This window comes from Carassius gibelio, chromosome A24 (assembly GCF_023724105.1).
Source record: "Carassius gibelio isolate Cgi1373 ecotype wild population from Czech Republic chromosome A24, carGib1.2-hapl.c, whole genome shotgun sequence".
Classification (NCBI taxonomy): domain Eukaryota; kingdom Metazoa; phylum Chordata; class Actinopteri; order Cypriniformes; family Cyprinidae; genus Carassius; species Carassius gibelio.
In genome coordinates, this window is record NC_068394.1 from 6,950,804 (window position 1) to 6,971,013 (window position 20,210).

General features: G+C 35.2%; 1 protein-coding gene across 4 annotated transcripts in view; it reads right to left on the reverse strand.

The window, feature by feature from the left end:
* Window positions 1-1,854: 1,854 nt before the first annotated feature.
* LOC127946165 (SH3 domain-containing kinase-binding protein 1) overlaps window positions 1,855-20,210 on the reverse strand; it is a 55,278-nt gene continuing 36,922 nt past the window's right edge. Inside the window, exons 4-19 of one of the 4 annotated variants that reach the window (XM_052542524.1) lie at window positions 19,667-19,693; window positions 17,840-17,946; window positions 17,424-17,607; window positions 15,940-16,133; window positions 10,783-10,858; window positions 10,564-10,658; window positions 10,203-10,304; window positions 9,823-9,874; window positions 8,755-8,826; window positions 8,327-8,486; window positions 6,708-6,781; window positions 6,348-6,457; window positions 5,511-5,660; window positions 4,412-4,632; window positions 4,173-4,236; window positions 1,855-2,632 (exon numbers count right to left, since the gene is read on the reverse strand). In XM_052542524.1, the coding sequence (XP_052398484.1) occupies window positions 2,594-2,632; window positions 4,173-4,236; window positions 4,412-4,632; window positions 5,511-5,660; window positions 6,348-6,457; window positions 6,708-6,781; window positions 8,327-8,486; window positions 8,755-8,826; window positions 9,823-9,874; window positions 10,203-10,304; window positions 10,564-10,658; window positions 10,783-10,858; window positions 15,940-16,133; window positions 17,424-17,607; window positions 17,840-17,946; window positions 19,667-19,693 (1,727 nt within the window). In that variant the 3' untranslated portion in view covers window positions 1,855-2,593. The remainder of the gene's footprint in view (window positions 2,633-4,172; window positions 4,237-4,411; window positions 4,633-5,510; window positions 5,661-6,347; window positions 6,458-6,707; window positions 6,782-8,326; window positions 8,487-8,754; window positions 8,827-9,822; window positions 9,875-10,202; window positions 10,305-10,563; window positions 10,659-10,782; window positions 10,859-15,939; window positions 16,134-17,423; window positions 17,608-17,839; window positions 17,947-19,666; window positions 19,694-20,210) is intronic. The other 3 variants (XM_052542527.1, XM_052542526.1, XM_052542528.1) reach the window with 3 other exon arrangements.

The following is a 20,210-nucleotide window of genomic DNA, read 5'->3' on the forward strand; positions in this document are numbered from 1 at the left end:
GTTGTCAAATATTAATTTGAGCACTAACTTAGTCAGACACTAATATACTAAAAATAATAATACTTTCACACAGTTATTTTCTAATGTGACTTTTGTTGTTTATTAAGATTTAATCTTTATTAATATCACTAATTAATTATCTATTTCATTTGTTTATGGAAAAGGCAGGCAACACATATGTGATTATGTGAATAATACATCACCTTACTCACACAAATTACAAAAACATATATTAATTACAACACAGGATTTGTTTCTTCAGATATGCGGTGGATATACTGGCATCATAAAACGACTTGATAAAACTGGCTTCTTGGTGGTTAACTCCTGTGTGGTTGTGGTGTAATGCTGAACTATTACAAGCTGTTGTTCCTCAAACTTAACTCTTGACAAAAGTGCATCTAAAGGGTTGATACGTCTTTGTTTTTGAATAAAATATACGTTTCCAATTATTGTTTCTGCAAATGTATTGATATTTTAACTTTTTACACTTATGAATTATCAAAGAATATAGAAGGATCAAAGAAATGTAATGCATTATCAAATGCAAAAGGTATTTTGATTTTTTTTTACGATTCACCCAGTTTACACCCATATCTGAGGTGTGCTCATATCTCCTGGTTTTACCTTATCAGAGCACTCAGAAGCTCTGATCTTCATTTCTGCATGGGCATCATTAGTGATGTGACCGTCCTTGGAGACCCAGTCATCTGCAGGCCTCACTGGACAGCACCCAGGAGACCTGATCCTAAATTACCAAATCAAATACCATAAAGAGCAGCAGATGCCTATGGAATGATATCAGTGAATGTCTTAAATGTGTTTGAGAGAGAGAGAGAGAGCGGGGTCATATGCACACTACATGCAGATGGTGTGTACTTCTGAGGGAGGACTGAATGCTTGTGTGTATCAGAGCTGCTCGAGGGGTATGATTTTACCCTGTCTAGGAGCTGGACTTAAAATTACCTTCACATAAAACATCTCACACAGACATGACTATTAAATATTACATAACTGTAACCCATATCCAAACATATTTCTAGGAATATAAAATGTGGTCACAGATCAGCAGTTTAATCTTGGATGGAAGTTTCTGATTTGTCCTGGAAAGGGAAATGAGCTTTCCATCGTTATTCTCATTTAAGATGTTCAGCAAAGATGACCAGCATGATGAACTAGTTGATAATAAGAAACTTAGGATACATAAATAAATCGAGTTAAAGTCCCCATGAAATAAAAAAGGAAGTGTTTTGGCTAAAAAGTATGAATATGTTAACCTTAAGGTTATCTATAATAGAGGACCAAACCTGCAAAAAAAAAAAAAAAAAAAATATATATATATATATATATATATATATATATATATATATTTTTTTTTTTATTATTATTATTTTTTCAGCTGACTGAATTCAGCTACTTATCCTCATCATTGTTGATGAGATTCTAGTTTGAGGACGCCTTTTATATTTAGATAAGTGGTTTTTATAATTCATTTATCTATCTATTTACTGTGTGTGTGTGTGTGTGTGTGTATGTATGTATATATATATATATATATATATATATATATATATATATATATATATATATATATATATATATATATATATATATATATATATTATTAATGGGGAAAATCTATATATTATTATTCATTCTCCAAACTAAGGACATTTGATTGAGATTGCTATTTTCTTACATAATTTATAAAAAATAAATAAAATAAAATAAAAGAGTAATTGCAATAATAACACAAACAACTGACCTATGTTTGTGTTTGTGTGTATACAGGATATTGATGACATCAAGTAGGTTCATAAGCATTTAGAATAAACAAAGAAACACTGCAACAACTTTTCCAAGTCTTTTCTTTTTTAATAAAATCTGCACACAATTGCATTTAGTACATTAAAATATAAAAGTATATATAGAAGATTTCGAAGAAATAACTGAGTCAAGAAAACACAACGTACGTTTTCTCATTGTCATCACCAATGTAAAAGAAATAGGAAAGACAGAAAAGTTTGGAACGCTCCAAATAAACAAGGCCTCAAATGTGGGGTTGCTGAGTAAACCGCAAGCGGTGTGAAATTAAATCCACCTTTGCATATAAAGAAAATAACAGAAGGCCTCTAAGTCAAAAGAAAAGAACTTAAGGTGAAGAGTATTTAAGTAAAACACACTGGTTTCTCCTTCATTTGATGTTTCTCTGACTAGCGTTCAGAGGCAGTACCAGAAAGGGTGATGATGGGGTAACTGGGTCAGTTGTGCAGGAGACCAGCTAATCCCCATTTCAACCGCTGTCACCTGTCTCCAGGTGTGGGTCATCGCCACCCTTTAATCACATGACCCACAGTAAGGCCACACCGAGGCAACGGGTCTGTGAGTCAGCGGCCAGTCTGAGCACAACACGCAAAAAAAGCTTCTTAAAAAACGAAAGCAGAAAGAGTACAAGTGAATGGGGGGTAAACAGTTATTTTCTTTAAGCAGTTGTTCTGATACATTGTTCTTTTTTTTTTTTGCACAATCTACTTGGGCTGTGGTGTGGAACCTCAGCCTGACCCTTCATCTGATCCATCCAGCATGTTTGAGTTCATTTGGACAGGGATTTCTTAATCTGCTCCACTTCGATCTAAAACCGAACACAAAACAAAGATGTGGCCAGTTAAACACAAGCCGGGTTTCCATCTAAAGTTACGAATTTAACTTAAGCGCAAAATTGGAATTTCGCACAAAACATTTGCAAACAAGCAGCGTTTCCATCCAACGAGTCGAAGAGAACAAAACCTGATAAACTTCCTGATAAACTGGCACTACACATAAGAACACATAAGTAGGAGAAGCTACTGAATATAATAATTTTCAGATATAATAAATCACTTGCAACTCAGAACGAGCAGACGAATCATTGTTTCGCAGGAGGATGCTGCTGTTTGGGAACGCAGTCGTTTAACAGTTCTGGGAGGCAATTATACAGAAATACTTTGATGACAGACTTCGCTCAGGCATTTCCGAATGACCATACAACAACATTTTAGATGCTGTGGAACAAGAACGGTGTGCTGGTTAGTCAGGATTTGTCGTCCCATAACGCAAAGTCACATTACTTTTTTAATGCGCTTGGAGGAATTTATTCGCAAAATGCACTTCCATCTCCCATTATTCTTATTAACCCTTTTTTGCACAAGTCAAAAACCACCTCAATCGAGTGTAAAAAAGTTTTGGCAAATGAAGGCATTTTTATTCGAAATTCAGTGTTTCCATCGATTCTGATGCGATACTTCAAAATGCACATAAAAGCAGGGTGACGGAAACCCAACTACTGTCATGGGAAATAGAAATTAAATAAAACATACTTAACATTATTTCAGCAAAACTGTTTGATGTTCAAGAATCAAGAGACCAAGACAAAATGCATTTTTATCAAATGATAAAGTAAAAGCAACAATATTAAGATTTTATTCTTTTGAAAATATCTATTTTTATTTTTAGATATTTTAACATGTAATTTTTTTCTGTTGTGCAAAGCTAAAATTTGCAGCATCATTACCCCAGTCTTCAGTGTCACATGATTATTCAGAAATAATTCTAATATCATTCAGAAACTTGTTTTATTATTATGCCTAAATATTGATTATTAATGATGTTAAATAAATGTTTAAAAGAGTAGAGCTGCGTAATATTTTAGTGAAAACTGAAATACATTTTTTTCAGGATTCTATAAAGAAGACAAAAGGAAAGCATTTATTTGAAAGTTTTTGTAAACTATGGAGAAAAAAAAAATGTACAAAAATCTTTACTGCAATGTGTCTTTACTGAATGAAAGTATTCATTTATTTATTTATTATATATATATAAATATATATTAAAGGGTACTCCAATCATTTCAATGGTAGAGTAAGTTTTTGTAAGGTAGTGTAAGAATATATTTTTTAAATATTAACATATTTGATGATTTTAAATGACTTACATTAAGTTATGTGAGTAATGAAACATTAAACATAACATTAAAATGACAAATATCTTGAATAAACAAAATAACGAATGAAATTTATAATAATACCTATTTAAAAAAAAAAACATATTTGGTGGTTTAAGATTGTTTAAATCCCTATGAAATGGTGTTGCACTGGGTTAGGGCTACGTTTATGACTAGTATAATGTCTCCTCACCTGCAGTGATATACGAATCCTCTTCTCCTCATCCAGTTCACTCACCAGCTGTTTGATTTCTTGTCTGAAACGACACATTTGAGAATTACACGCATTTCACAGACATCAAATCAATCAACTTGTCATTCCCGCATCTAATTTCCACCCCTCCTTGACAATTTCCTTTCCCTCTTTCACTACGTCACTCTGTCTGTCTTTCATCTAACCCACAGTCCCGACCCCATCTCGTCTGTTCATACTTGTGCTGGCTCTTCATGAGCTCCACAGCTCCTTTCAGGTCTCGTAACTGTGCTCTGAGCTCCTCCAGCGTGGAGGTACCCTGTTCGTTCTTCCCTCTGGCTTCAACAGAAGGGGAATGGGGTCGCAGACCAGCGCTGCCCTGATGGAGAGAAGCCCCGCTGGACCCAGAAGATGACGGAGGGGCGCTGGGCTTAGGGGGGAAAGATGATTTTTCAGGAGCCTGTGGAAAACCCCCATGAGAAATCAGAACAACAGCTTATCACACACATATACTCTTGGATGTTTGACTTTCACTTCAGGCCGTTCCACAGGGCCTCAGTCTCTGTGTGTGTTTGTGTATGAGGGTACTTGTATATACAGTGCACTGGCACCATAAAGTATTTGGACACTTAAAGGGATAGTTCACCCAAAAATGAAGGCTCTAACATTAAATACTCATCATCACATCCTTCCAAATCTTTATGACATCTGTTGTACTGTGGAACACATAATAATATATTCTGAAGAATTGTTGTTCATACATTGAAAGTCAATGGGGTCCAAAACAAAACAGAGTGCTGCAGGGATAACATATTTTTTAGGCCAAAACCAATGGAGGGTTTTAATGGGTTTTTGGGTAAATTAGACTACAGTGGTTGTTGGGGACATTAAACATCATCATGCCGAACAGGTAAACTCATCTGCACACTTGTCCTCTTTTAAGATTGAAAGTTGTTGGAAACTAAATGGTGGTGACACTGAAAACATGTGACCATGCAGCACTTCATTGCACCCCACTGACGTTTAATGTACAGACAAATAAAGCATTTTTTATATATTTCCTCCTTATTCCACAGAAGAAAGATGTGTAAAAAATGACAAACATTTAATTTTTGAGTGTACCTCCCTTATACTTAACTGAACTTACACTTAAAATGTAAGAATACCTTTACACTATATAACATATATTTAAAAATAAAGTGTGATCAAGGTTTCCAAAAGTAATACTTTTTTGTGTCACTGTGCATACAATGCTTGACCAGGGCGCTCCCTTGTGGTAGGACAGAGATGTGCATGCAAAAGGATGGCTGGGGGTGACTGGGAGGGGGCGGGGCTTACTGTAATGACTGGCACTGCCTTGGGCACCTTCTTGGAGTTGTCATAAGTTTTGTGAGTGAATGAGTCCTGCTCTTCCTTTCCCATCTCCTTCTCTCTCCTCTCCTCTTCTGGAGATGGGGATTCCAGGAGGTCAGGACTAGAGAGAGAGGACTAAGGAGGAGAGAGATTTTTTTAATGATTGTGACCAGATAACCCACTGACAGGAGAAGCAGGGGTAAGCCCATGTGACATTCACACATAGCACAATCATATCTGACGGATTAACACCTGGAGGGTCACAAATATATGAAAAGTCCTCATCTGATTGCATCTGATAGGTGTGAAAACAACCAAACACACATAAACTGGTCAAAAATAATTGCATCTGATAGGTGTGAAAACAACCAAACACATTTTAACTGGTTAAAAATAATAACAAACCAGGATGTTTATGTTGTGTAGTAGGATTATTATAGTTAACTAAAACTAAAACCATTAAAAAAGTGTTACTTTGTTACAATAAATAAAGATTGACTATTTTTTTTAAAGCAATGCTTCTTAATTTTGTTTTGTTTAATGTACTAAAACAACTAAAACTAAAATAATAAATAGCAATATTATATATATATATATATATATATATATATATATATATATATATATATATATATATATATATATATATATATATATATATATATATATATAATTTTAGTTTTAGTTTATATATATAAAAAACGTTTATTTTTAATACAGACATAAAAAATGGCAAAAAATACAACACAATTATTACATATTTTAAAAACGATATAATAACATAAAATAGTATCTCTACTAATATAACCCTGGTGGACTCACAGACGTGAAGACCTGCGATCGTGGGCGTCGGTCCATCACACGGGGCCGTGACGCGGTTGGGTGGTTCAGCTTCTCTGTGGATAAGACGATGGAGTCGAAGTCTTCTACATCTTCAGCCGAGTGTCACACAAATACAAACATAAACACACAGGACCACATATATATCACATGCATATGAATCACGAACACAGGAAAAAACACGTAATCGTAGACTGTAATCGCACATCTCCAGGAATGGAGGTGAATGAAGTGAGATGGACAGACAGCTGTTGTAATCGGATTAGATATGGATTATTATAAGTCTTATTAGTCATGACAGTGGTGTGCTGGATTGAAGGGCAGCTCTGGACAGAGACTCACCGATATCTAGGGATTTGTCTGCAGAGCCTCGGTCAGCCGCCACACAACTGCCGTCAGACTTCGGACTGTCACACCTGTTCAAAAGAGATTTAGCTTTATTAAAACAGGAAAATACAACAGATGTACTGAGAAATAATGTAATAAGAGATGGAGAGGATTTCTAACATGCAGAACTGAAAGTCTGGAGCGAATTGGTTTATTTAGATGGTTTTAAATTAATTACTGATTAAACACTGATTAAGTGGAATCACTGCATTGAATGGCTTTAAATGAATCGGTTGAGAAAACTAAATGATTCACTGATTCATTAAAATTTACTGCACAAATGATGTTCAGATGATTCTAAACGAATCCATTCAGAAACAAAAGGATTCAATTATTCACTGGAATAACTGCACAGACGTTGTGTGGATAGTTCTGTCACTGTTTTGAGATTCAGTCTATTCAATATTCAGTTATTTTTATTAATTATTAAGTGTCCATTTCACTGTTAAAAGCTTTGTTTTTCCAACTAATTGAGATCCTCAGCTTTATGCCAGATTAATTCTGTTCTGTATTTATCCATAAAAATGTATGATATATCTGATACTTATATAAAATATCGTGATACATCACTCTTTATTTAATCATGACTTAAGTAGTGTAATGATGTGATCAAATCCTGAGTTAATTCTCCATCAATACAAGACTTTGCTACCTCAATCACCCTGCTATTATAACACGTTTTTTTACTTAAAGGTACAATTTGTAAGATATTTGCAGTAAAATATCCGAAAACCACTAGGCTAGTGTTATATATTTTGTCGAGCTGATTACCAATAATATCTCTAATGTTTTCAACTACTTGTAAATCATGATAAAATTCCCATTCTAAACAGTGACACGGGGCAGTGCAGGCACCTACCCATTGTTGCCGCCTTTACTGACGTAGAAACCACATGACAACAATGTCGTGGACAAATGCGAAAGTAGCTTCGTGAAAAACTTAAACTAGAAAGAAATACCGATCTCGCTTGTGTTGTCCTCGACAGGTGAGTTGTTTTGATTCGTATCTTTACAGAAAACGTATGCTATTATAACGATCAACAAGATTAGTATTATGAGGCATACACGTTAAACGCAGGGCATCGCATCTCTAGAACCGCGCAAGGACGCATCTGATCCATAGTCTGATCGCGTCTATGCATTGACTTTGTATGTAATCTACTTGCGCAAATCATTGAACTCGCGTCTTATTGATGACCGTCAGCGGTTGGGTAGAAGACAATAAATCCCATCATTCCAGGCGCCTCCTTATCGTCATCAAACCACGCGATTGTTTTTGTTTTGATAGTGCGCCCTCTAGTGGCAGGTCCTACAACCTGTACCTTTAAATAATAGATTAATCAGCTGTAAAATGTAATTTTGAAGAGAAATCACTAGAGATGAATATAAAGTTCTCATAATAACTGTTTAACACTCAAAAAACACATCACAAAACACTCAAAAAAGACATAAATTTTTATATCTTTTTATAGTTGTATAAAATGGGCTGAGAATCTTGTTACTTTTCAAATGTGTGTGTTCTGTAATGTAGTTTTAGTGATGCTGATACATGTGTGTTTGTGTGTGAGACTGACGGTATATTTGGCACAGCTGGTCTCTCGGGTCTGTCTGGGCGTTTGGGTGGTAGCGATGATGGGCGATTCGATGAGTTGTTGTTCTTTGGGGGGAGAGGCTTCTTTGGGAGGAGAGATGGGAAGGACGGCTTTGCAATCTCACTCTGCTTCGACTCCTCGCCTACATGTAATCATCATCATCATTATTTAAGGGCATAGAAAGTCATACAAGTTTGTTTACAGGAAACTAAGAGAGGGTTTGTCAAAATAGAGAGGGAAAATGTTATTCCAACATGTGTTTACTTCTTTGAAAACACACAAGCAGTATGCCAATCTAAATCGTTCAGAGAAAGGCAGCACAAAGCTTTAGGGGGTTTGATGTAGAAGGTCAAAGTCACAGAATTACAGTTGACCGAAGCAAATTAAAACAGATGGGAGATGTTACCTACCTTTTTCCTCAGCTCTGTGTGGGAGGGATTCAGGCCGTTCTGGTGGAACCCTTTTAGCCTCTGTCTTTTTGTCTGGGGATCAATACACAAAATATGAGAGTTCAACAGAGAACAGCTGACTCATTGCCAAGCTTTCAGATGAAGTGACCCAGAAACATGTCAAAAGGTTTAGGGTATGATGAGTATGGTACCACATTGAACATCTGGGTTTCAAAATCCAATTTCAACCCAGAAATTTTGAAAAAATGTCAAACAAACATACTTGAAAAATACTAGGATTCTGCACTATTTATAGTCACTAATTAAATTATACACATTATTTATTTATTTATAAAAAAAAATAAAACACAGATCAAGTGACTCTTAGTACAGACAATCAAGTGTTCTTGCTGATATTTTTTTCATCATCTTAAATCAAGCTGGAGAATATAATCAGGTTGTACAACTTAAATTTTTTTTTTTATTATATTATATTATATTATATTATATTATATTATATTATATTATATTATATTATATTATATTATATTATATTATATTATATTATATTATATTATATTATATTATATTATATTATATTATATTATATTATATTATATTACAGACAGATAGACTTATTCTCCACAAGGTGGAGCCAGAATGAACTTGAGGAGACATGATTACTTATAATCAGATTATTTAAAAACAATATAATATAATATAATTATTTTTTTTACACCTGTTTTAAACTGGAATGCTCTATTGCTTTTATAAAACTTCATATGTTTAATTTAGTGACATAAATTATTATTCAATCACCGAGTCGATTTGTCACTGGAAATGCAAGGTCAAGTCTAGAGTTTTACATTGTGGGATACATTACTTTGACTGTACGCTACACATTTTCAAATATGTAGCAAGTCATTTGGCTTGTCATACTCAAAAATTGTACACGCGTCATTTTCAGGTGATTAAACCTGATTGTGAATGTTCATACATCGACATATGTAAACAAATCGAGCATGTAAGCTTACATAGTGCGATGAAATAAAGAAAAAATGCAGAACGAAAAGAAGAGGAGCTTGTTACCTGTGGTCTGTTTAGTGGTTGGTGCTGCAGGTGGAGGAGGTTTCTTAGGTCTCTGTGAGCACACACACAGTTTTAACACACAGTACATCTATTAAAACACAAACATGGACTCATACACATTTGTCCTTTTAAAAACACAATCCCTTCAGGCCAAACAGCACTAAAACATCAAAGGACATGCTGCTACATCAGGTAAAGGGTGAAGAGGGAGGAAAAGGAAAAGGGCAGAGGGGAGCATGTGTGTGTGTGTGTGTGTGTGTGTGTGTTTCACCACAGCTCTGCCTCCACTCAGAGACTGAGGCCCGTTGTCATACAGGACGGGAGCTCCCCGTTGGAAACAGCTGAAGTGTGTCAGTGAGAAACAAACAAGAAGATCTCACCTCTTTTTCTACCTCAGGAATGAATAACTTAACAAAGTTGTCTGGAAACACTCCCTGTTTGCCGTTCAGCTCTCCAAGCCACCAACCAGCGTCTGCACAGTCCTACGCACAGCGAAAAACACATATTTCATCACCCTATTTGTGTTCTAAAGAGGCCAGACGGGATGTCAGTGACGATTTATTTAACCACGCTGAACGTATAAACACCAATTAGAACATATTTGATGTATAATTCACTTAAAATTTATCTGGAGAGGAATTTTGGACCAGAATAAAAAGAAAAAAGAATAAGCTATAGTTATTTATTAGCTCACTTTATTGTTTTTTTATCACAATTTTGAGGTGTATCCACCAAACTCACCTTATTGACAATCGTTACGATATCTCCCTCTTTGATTGACAGCTCATCTTCGTTCTGAGCTTCGTAGGGGAAAATCACTTTGCAAAGCTCCTTAGCTGTAATTTGAATTTTCACAGTCACATCAAGAAACAATTATGGCGTATTTGCATACAATTTGAGTACACAGACAACTCGAGCATTTAAATCATCCACAGCACAGGTGTGATCTAATCCTGTTACCTTTGGCCTTGTTCTCTGGCTCCGCCTTCATGGTTTCCTGGGCAACAGCCGGAGCGGCTTTCTTTACCATTTGAGGCTGGGGAGGATAAAAATCTACTATCAAATACTGAAATAACAATCTATAAATGCTACCGTTCAAAGTTTAGTGTATTTAAGATAACAAATACCAAAATACATAAGTTAATATTAAAATAAATAAATGGTGTAATATTCTAATATTGTGAAATATTATGGTTTTCTATTGTAATATATTTTATAAGGTCATTTATTCCTTGAATGCAAAGCTGAATTTTCAGCATCATTTCAGTGTCACATGATCCTTCAGAAATCATTCTAATATGTCGATTTTCTGCTCAAGAAACATTGCGTATCATAAATGTTGAAAAAAGTTGTGTTCCTTCATATTTTTTGTGAAACAGAATATATTCTTTGGTGAATAGAAAGTTCAATAGGCCAACATTTATCTGAGCCAGAAATATTTTGTAACATTTTAAACGTCTATACTGTCACTTTTGATAAACTGAATGCATCCTTGCTAAATAAAAGTATACATTTATTAAAAAAATTTTTTTTAAATAAATAAAAAACTTTTGAACAGTAGTGTAAAAGAAATATAAAAACAAATTTATCACATAACTTAAATCTAAATCAGACATTTATATCATACATAATATGCTAACACTTAACAATAAGGTTTCATTAATGTTATTTAATGTATTAACTAACATGAACAAACAATGAACAATACATTTATTACAGTATCTATTAATCGCTGTTAATATTATTTAATGAAAATACAGTCGTTCATTGTTAGTTCATTGTTAAAAATAATGATGCTGTTGATAAGTTAATGGTAATCAAAGAAGGTAACTAGAAACATTTACCCAGACCCTAAAGAGGGCGGGCACTATTTCCTTCAACAGCCTTGCAAGAGCTGATGCATTTATTTGAAAATAATCTGCAGTAATTTACAGTATTAGTTAAAAGATGTGCATTTCTGTGGCCAGAAAAAGCTGTCAGGGGCCCAGTGAATTCAAACATACGTGTGTGAATAGCACACTGTACATTTGGCTCTGTTTATCTGGCCTCTTTCCAGCAGGGGAGTCACAGTCCTTCCACAAACATGGCAGGGAATCAATCCAGCTCGGCATACAACAAGCTCTTTAACATCCCAATGTGGCCTTAACACACACACACATTTGCTGTGTTCGGTGAAAGAGAGAAAAAATAACTCTTCCTCCTTCTCCCTCTCTTCCTTTTCCTCTCATTTAGAGCAGTCATGATGGAGACCATTTCTGTGAAGTCCCTCCGGTGACTTCCATGCCCAGAACACCCATAATGGTGCGTCTCGAAGCCCAAATTGCCGCCACATGACACAAAACACATCTCAGCCATCGTATTTCACAGCTCACTTGACAGCCACAGTTTTTACATCATCATTAACATAAAAGACAGAAAGATCAAGAGAGAAAAACAGACAAAAATAGCTAATTTCGTATTTACCTTTCAGCAAAATGACAAAACAATCCGTCAGTAATGGCCGGATGGAGATAAACTAAATCTGCGTGCGCAAGTGCTGCCTGCAACAGGAACCTCCAACAAGCTTTCAGTCTAACTGCGGTTCACACCCCTTGAGTCATGACAGTCTCTTACATTCTTACAAGCCCTACTTCTGCTATAAAACAGCCCTGAAGTCAGGAAACCACTCAGAGCGAGAAAGGAAGAGAGGAGGAGAGGGCCGAATATGGAAAGAGAGCCGTGTCAGGGAGTGGTACATTTGTATATGGGTAAACCTACAGTTTGTAAGTGCTACTGGATTTCCAAATTCCAATTGATTACTCGCCTCGCAAAGTAGAAAATTGTCTCTGTATGCAACAGGTGGAAGTTAAGCACTGGAATATATAATAATGGATATTCAGAGATTAGTCTAGAGAGATTTCCTTTTCTTTCGGACTAAACAAAGTGAGGTTGAGAGACACAAAGCGCGGAAGAATTTCCATAAACACTCTTTGATAATGACTTCCTTTCTGAGCGGCCCGAGAGTACCAGAAGTGCTATTTGCGTGCCATCTTTGTCCACACACACACACACACACACACACACACACACACACACACACACACACACACACACACACACACACACACACACACACACACACAACACAAATGCATAACAGAATGCAACTATAAACATTTTTAAAGAGTATTAAGCCACATTGTTCTCATAAGACTTCATCAGTTTGCATGTTTCATTTACATAAATATGACAATTTTGCACTTTTGTTAATTTTTGTCAGTTGAAGAAAATAAAGAGCAAAAAAAAAAAAAAAAATAAAAAAAAAAAAAAAAAAAGGTTGCTGCTATTACACCTGTATCCATTATCAGAGGAAATCAAGTTGAAAACATTGCATTATGGGTACAATAATCAGGGTACATGCAGTGTTTAAAACAATACATATTTATTTGATCTATTGATATTAATTATTTTTGAAAGGAATACTTGTTTGAAATGCAACTAATTAAGAATGCAACTAACCAATAATAAAATGTAAAACTCAAGTGAATTTATGCCCCACAACATCATAATGTAGATTATGATATATACAGTATTGTTCAAAATAATAGCAGTACAATGTGACTAACCAGAATAATCAAGGTTTTTAGTATATTTTTTATTGCTACGTGGCAATACTGCGTTCAGTAGATTGTCAGAAAACAAACAAGACCCAGCATTCATGATATGCACGCTCTTAAGGCTGTGCAATTGGGCAATTAGTTGAAAGGGGTGTGTTCAAAAAAATAGCAGTGTCTACCTTTGACTGTACAAACTCAAAACTATTTTGTACAAACATTTTTTTTTTCTGGGATTTAGCAATCCTGTGAATCACTAAACTAATATTTAGTTGTATGACCACAGTTTTTTAAAACTGCTTGACATCTGTGTGGCATGGAGTCAACCAACTTGTGGCACCTCTCAGCTGTTATTCCACTCCATGATTCTTTAACAACATTCCACAATTCATTCACATTTCTTGGTTTTGCTTCAGAAACAGCATTTTTGATATCACCCCACAAGTTCTCAATTGGATTAAGGTCTGGAGATTGGGCTGGCCACTCCATAACATTAATTTTGTTGGTTTGGAACCAAGACTTTGCCCGTTTACTAGTGTGTTTTGGGTCATTGTCTTGTTGAAACAACCATTTCAAGGGCATGTCCTCTTCAGCATAGGGCAACATGACCTCTTCTAGTATTTTAACATATGCAAACTGATCCATGATCCCTGGTATGCGATAAATAGGCCCAACACCATAGTAGGAGAAACATGCCCATATCATGATGCTTGCACCTCCATGCTTCACGGTCTTCACTGTGTACTGTGGCTTGAATTCAGAGTTTGGGGGTCGTCTCACAAACTGCCTGTGGCCCTTGGACCCAAAAAGAACAATTTGACTCTCATCAGTCCACAAAATGTTCCTCCATTTCTCTTTAGGCCAGTTGATGTGTTCTTTGGCAAATTGTAACCTCTTCTGCACATGCCTTTTTTTAACAGAGGGACTTTGCGGGGGATTCTTGAAAATAGATTAGCTTCACACAGACGTCTTCTAACTGTCACAGTACTTACAGGTAACTCCAGACTGTCTTTGATCATCCTGGAGGTGATCATTGGCTGAGCCTTTGCCATTCTGGTTATTCTTCTATCCATTTTGATGGTTGTCTTCCGTTTTCTTCCACGTCTCTCTGGTTTTGCTCTCCATTTTAAGGCATTGGAGATCATTTTAGCTGAACAGCCTATCATTTTTTGCACCTCTTTATAGGTTTTCCCCTCTCTAATCAACTTTTTAATCAAAGTACGCTGTTCTTCTGAACAATGTCTTGAACGACCCATTTTCCTCAGCTTTCAAATGCATGTTCAACAAGTGTTGGCTTCATCCTTAAATAGGGGCCACCTGATTCACACCTGTTTCTTCACAAAATTGATGACCTCAGTGATTGAATGCCACACTGCTATTTTTTTGAACATACCACTTTCAACTAATTCAACTAATTGCCCAATTGCACAGCCTTAAGAGCGTGCATATCATGAATGCTGCGTCTCATTTGTTTTCTGAGAATCTACTGAACCTACTGGTAACTTGTTTGCCACGCAGCAATAAAAAAATATACGAAAAACCTTGATTATTCTGGTTAGTCACATTGTACTGCTATTATTTTGAACAATACTGTAAGTATAATGAAAAATCTTTTTGGAAAATTAAACAGTTTCTCACAAACTTATGTGAGTTGATAAAATACATAATGAAATATAACCGTATATGGGTAACAGAGAAATGACAATTAGCTTCAAGCTACACATGACAATAAATGAGATTAAGACAACATTTCTACTTGAAAGTCACTATTAATCGCTATTGAGTGTTTGTAATAACTTCTGACTGCGATCAAATGTAGATTTTAGTCAAATAATGAGCCAGAAATATGTTGTTAGTAACATTCTAGAAGAATTTTATGTGGAAGATACACGGTAACAACTTCTGTGCTAATGAGTAAAAAATTACATTAGAGGAACTACTGATTATTTCTAATATGTATAAGATCGTACAACTACATCTTGTACCAGTTTGTACATGATGTAGTTCTAGTTCATGCATCTTTTTGCAAAGATATTTAACAAGTGATTTGTTTAATATTTACATCATGTTGAAAATGTCATCATGTTTTTTTTGTCATATCGCCCAGCCCTAAGCCATAGTATGCACAGTATGTTACCTTGACATAGCTTCTTAACCACACTGTCTCACACCTCAGAGCAAGAACTCGAGAAAGAAATACACACACACACACAAAAAGTTTGCACATTAACACAAACCCAAACAACAACAAAATGATGTCTGACTAAGAAATGAAAGACTTCTTTATATGTGGGACTAATAATGTTGGATAGAGAAAATGAGGCAATGAGCAAAGGGATGCATGCTGCTCTCAGTGGGCCAGGAGGACGGGAAGGTTTTAATGAACGAGAGACTGTGGGGCCGAAGGCAGAGTGAACGCAGGGGACCAAGCTAGACAAGGTCTGACTGTAATTACAGAGTCATAAAATCCGAGAAACACAGATACACTTTTTATGGCTTCATTAAAATAAAGCGACAAACTCACCTTCTCTCCCTCAATATCCATGTCCACGGATCGTGGGCGGAGCTTGATGGGCTGGTCTTTGAAGATGTCCCCGAAGCCGAACCCCCGAACCTTTTTGGGCTGAATTTCAGAGTTGGAGGATAAACTGCCAGTGTTAGACCGTAAGCTAATGGAGTCGCCGCCATCACTCTCTGAGCTGGTGCTGTCCTTTATGCCTGCAGATACACAAACAAGTTTCAAAGGAGGATTTGAGTATTTTGCATGCAGCTTTGCATGCAGCATTCTAGTAGCTGAACTGTTAGAGTCGATCTGTCCAGGGATCCTCGTCTAGAGTGCTGTTTAGGGTTGGCACAATAACAAAATCTCAGTAGGTAACTAATAAATGATTGGGGCCATTAGCATACTAATTTTAACTGTGACATTGAAATTGACTTTTTAGATTTTTCTGGTATTGGTATTATAGGTGACATTTCACAATTCTTGGTATCAATATCAATGTCACAGCTAAAAAATTACCATGGTAATAAACAGTAATTTATTTGAAAAAAGTAAATAAATAAAATAGACTACTGTTCAAAAGTATGGGTTCGGTAAGATTTTTTTTTTTAATGAAATGAACACTTTATTAAGCAGGGAAACATTTAAATGATCAAAAGTAACAGTAAAGCTACAGTATTAATATTGTAAAAAAATATATATATTTACAAAAATGATGTTCTTTTGAACTTTCTATTCATCAATGACTAAAGAAAATCCTGGAAAATGCATTATAGTTTCCACAAAAAAACGCACATCTGTTATCAACATTGCTAATAATACCAATTTCTTCAACATGAACTCAACATATTAGAATGCATTTTAGAAAATATATTAAAATATAAATCAGTTATTTTAAAAATTACAAATATTTCACTATTTTATTGTATTTTTGATCAAATAAATACAGCTTTGGAGGGCATAATAGACATGTTTCATAAAAAAAAAAAAAAAAAAAAAAAAAAAATCTTATCGACCCCATACTATTCACCAGTAGTGTAAATAATATTCATTAAAATTAAAGTACAAAAAAATGCAACTAAAGATGTCATATTCTTTTTGCAAGTGTTCTGAACTGAATTTAATTAAATTGAATATTTGTAATTGGTCATAAACAGAAGAGGAAGTGAATTGTTATTGACGGATATAGCATAATTGGTTAGATGTGGCTGGTTATTTTGGAAAATGTTTTAAAAATGTTTCATTACTCATCCGACTGACTTCATCAGCCGTAGGGAGGAGGTGGAGACTCCCCCACACTTAACCTGATTTCAATCTGTAACATCACAAGACTCACAAATTACTGTGGGAGTTGCTTGCTTAATGGTGTGAATCTCAATGTCACATGCAATGTGATGAAACTTTCATGTTTCACCATCTGCTTGCTTGCTGGTTTGCCACTTCAGTAAGACGATAATTCTTTACTAAAATAAATAAATAAATAAATTCCATTCCATTTTTATAATGACCTGGATGTGAGGAAGCCGTTTTAGATGTGGGCAAATGAGTATGCAGTGCAGACTGACTGGTTTGTGTGCTCCGTGTGTCATCCTGTGGGGTCAGATCCTCAGCCTCGGCCAGCTCCTTGGTGAAGTTAGAGGGGAACATCCCAGTTTTGCCATTGAGAAAGCCTTCCCACCATCCCTCCTCCACCTGAGCAAGCAAACACACAAAAGCAATTTTAAGAACTACAGATAAACAAGAGGTTCTATGTAAAAAAAAAAAAAAAAAAAAAAAAAAAAAAAATATATATATATATATATATATATATATATATATATATATATATATATATATATATATATATATATATATATATATATATATATATATATATATATATATGTATGTATGTATATGAGTAGGATGATCATACAGTACCCACCTCTCCCAGAACCTCAATAACATCTCCGATCTTCAGTTCTAGTTCATCTTCATTCTGTGGAGCGTAGCTAAAGGCAGCTTTGCAACGCCTTTTTCTGATTGCCTCACCTGTTTACATGAAAAATTTATCAATTATAATAAATAATGTTTTTAATCTTTAAAACAATGTGGGGCCAGTAAGAATTTTAATGTTTTGAAAGAAGGAGGAATGTAACAATGCACCCTGATTTGGTTGAAAAATCGATACAAATATGTGACGATTTAAATCGTGTGACGAGTGGGGCGGGACCGAGAGCCATTGGAACGGAGCGAGGCTGGTGGAGTGATTGGGAAATGAGCGACACCTGCTCCACTCACCAGTCTCGAGTCCCACGGAGGAGATCGGAAGGATACAAAAGAGGAGCAACAACAGTGAAGGGGGAGAGAGGACCAGGCCTGGACTTTACGGACTATTTTATGTTTGGTTTATGTTTGTGTGCGGCAGTAGTCTGTGAGGGGCTGTCGCACTTTTTGTGTTTATTTTGTAATTAAAGTCTGATTCCGCCGGGTTCCCACCTCCTCCTTCCCGTGACTATGAAGGTTGTTTTATATTGTTACAAATTGGTTTAGAGGTTAAACGGATCGCGATACAGCTGGAGGTAGGAGTTTATAGGAATGTATCTCTGAGAGGAACTGACTGTCTACAGAAACGTTTTCAAAGTATTTTCTTTACAACCTGCCCCTGTATAATGAATATCAAACTGTTTGTAACCAAGGAAACGCTGTATTGCTGCTCTTCCATAAGCGCCACCTGCTGTTAGAGAGTTAATTTGCGTTTTCACTCAGCCCATCTGCTGTTTCTGTTTTGTGCATATATGTTTCATGTAGTTTAGTTTCACAAAATTCTCTTTTTGCTTAAAATTTCTACATTAAAATTTCTACATTTGGTTTAAAAACTGCTCATGCTGCATGTATGTAGCATCTTTGCTTGGACTGTGATTAAAATACAGTGATTGCCTGTAATTTCAAATGGAAAGGGCACAGGTTTGTTTAATATGAAGAGATTTATTGTATTAGTGTTATTTATTTGATTTGGGGTTTCGTTTAAAAATTTAAATTTAGTTTTGCTATTTGAAATATTTGAATTTCACAAAGAGATATGCAGCATTTTGTCCAAGCAATAATAAAAAGAGACTTCAACATTTAAAATTTGTCCTATATCTTATTTTGCAAAAAAAAAAAAAAAATAGTGTGAAAATCGTATTGTGAAATCAATATCGTGAATCATATTGGATCGTGAGTTTAGTGAATAGTTACATCCCTAGAAAGAAGTATTTTATGCTCATCAAGGCTGCATTTATTTGATCAGAAAATAGCAATATAGAAACAGCAATATTGTCAAATATTTGGACAATTTAAAATAAATGTTTTCTACTTTAATATATTTTAAAATGTAACGTATTCCTGTGATGGAAAAGCTAAATTTTCAGGAATCTTTCTAATGTGCTGATTTGCTACAATATTTATTATTATTATTATCTATATTGAAAACAGTTGTCCTGCACTTATACATTCTAGCACTAGATGTCTGTCTTCTCTTTACTAAACAATTAGTTACACGTTGTGCTCCAAGACTACTCACTAAACACATAGAGCTCTGTGGCTCATGACAACAAATAGCATTTGACAACAGATACCCAGTTTCAGTTCTCTACAGAATGGAGAAACTGGGCACTCCAGCTCTCATCTACTGATATTAATATCTTGATGCCACAGAGCACTGAGAATGCCAAGATTTCAATACTTAATACGCTGGTGAAACCAATGAGACACACATATTTTGACTCACTTTTCCTTCGGAAGCCAACATCTCTATCTGCAAAACAAATTAAAGTCATATGAACCAACACCAGCACTGTTGTCTGAAAATCAGGTGATATAAATGAATGGCTGTAAATAGAGCTCGTGTTTCGAGTATATGTCCCATTTAAAATATGTGCAAATTGTTTGTCTGTGACCTTAATTATTTACTTAATTGTTTAAGTCATTAATATTAATCATTTAGCATTTAACATATTGAATGTCATTAAATCATCACATGATTACACAGTATCACTAAAAAGTGAGTCATTTTTATGAGATCAAAGCAAGTGTCACATTGTTAAGTTTTTTTTTTTTTTTTTTGAGCATTTTTACTTTATTTAATTTGACAACATTCTCAGTTCAACATAAATGTGACCAATCAGAAGATTCACAGTGGACCTAAAAATACATCATGTGTAGTTTCTGTAATCATAAGAATAAGGGAGATTTAATAATGTTAAATTATGCATCACACACACACACACACACACACACACACACACACACACACTCACACACACGAAGTGGTA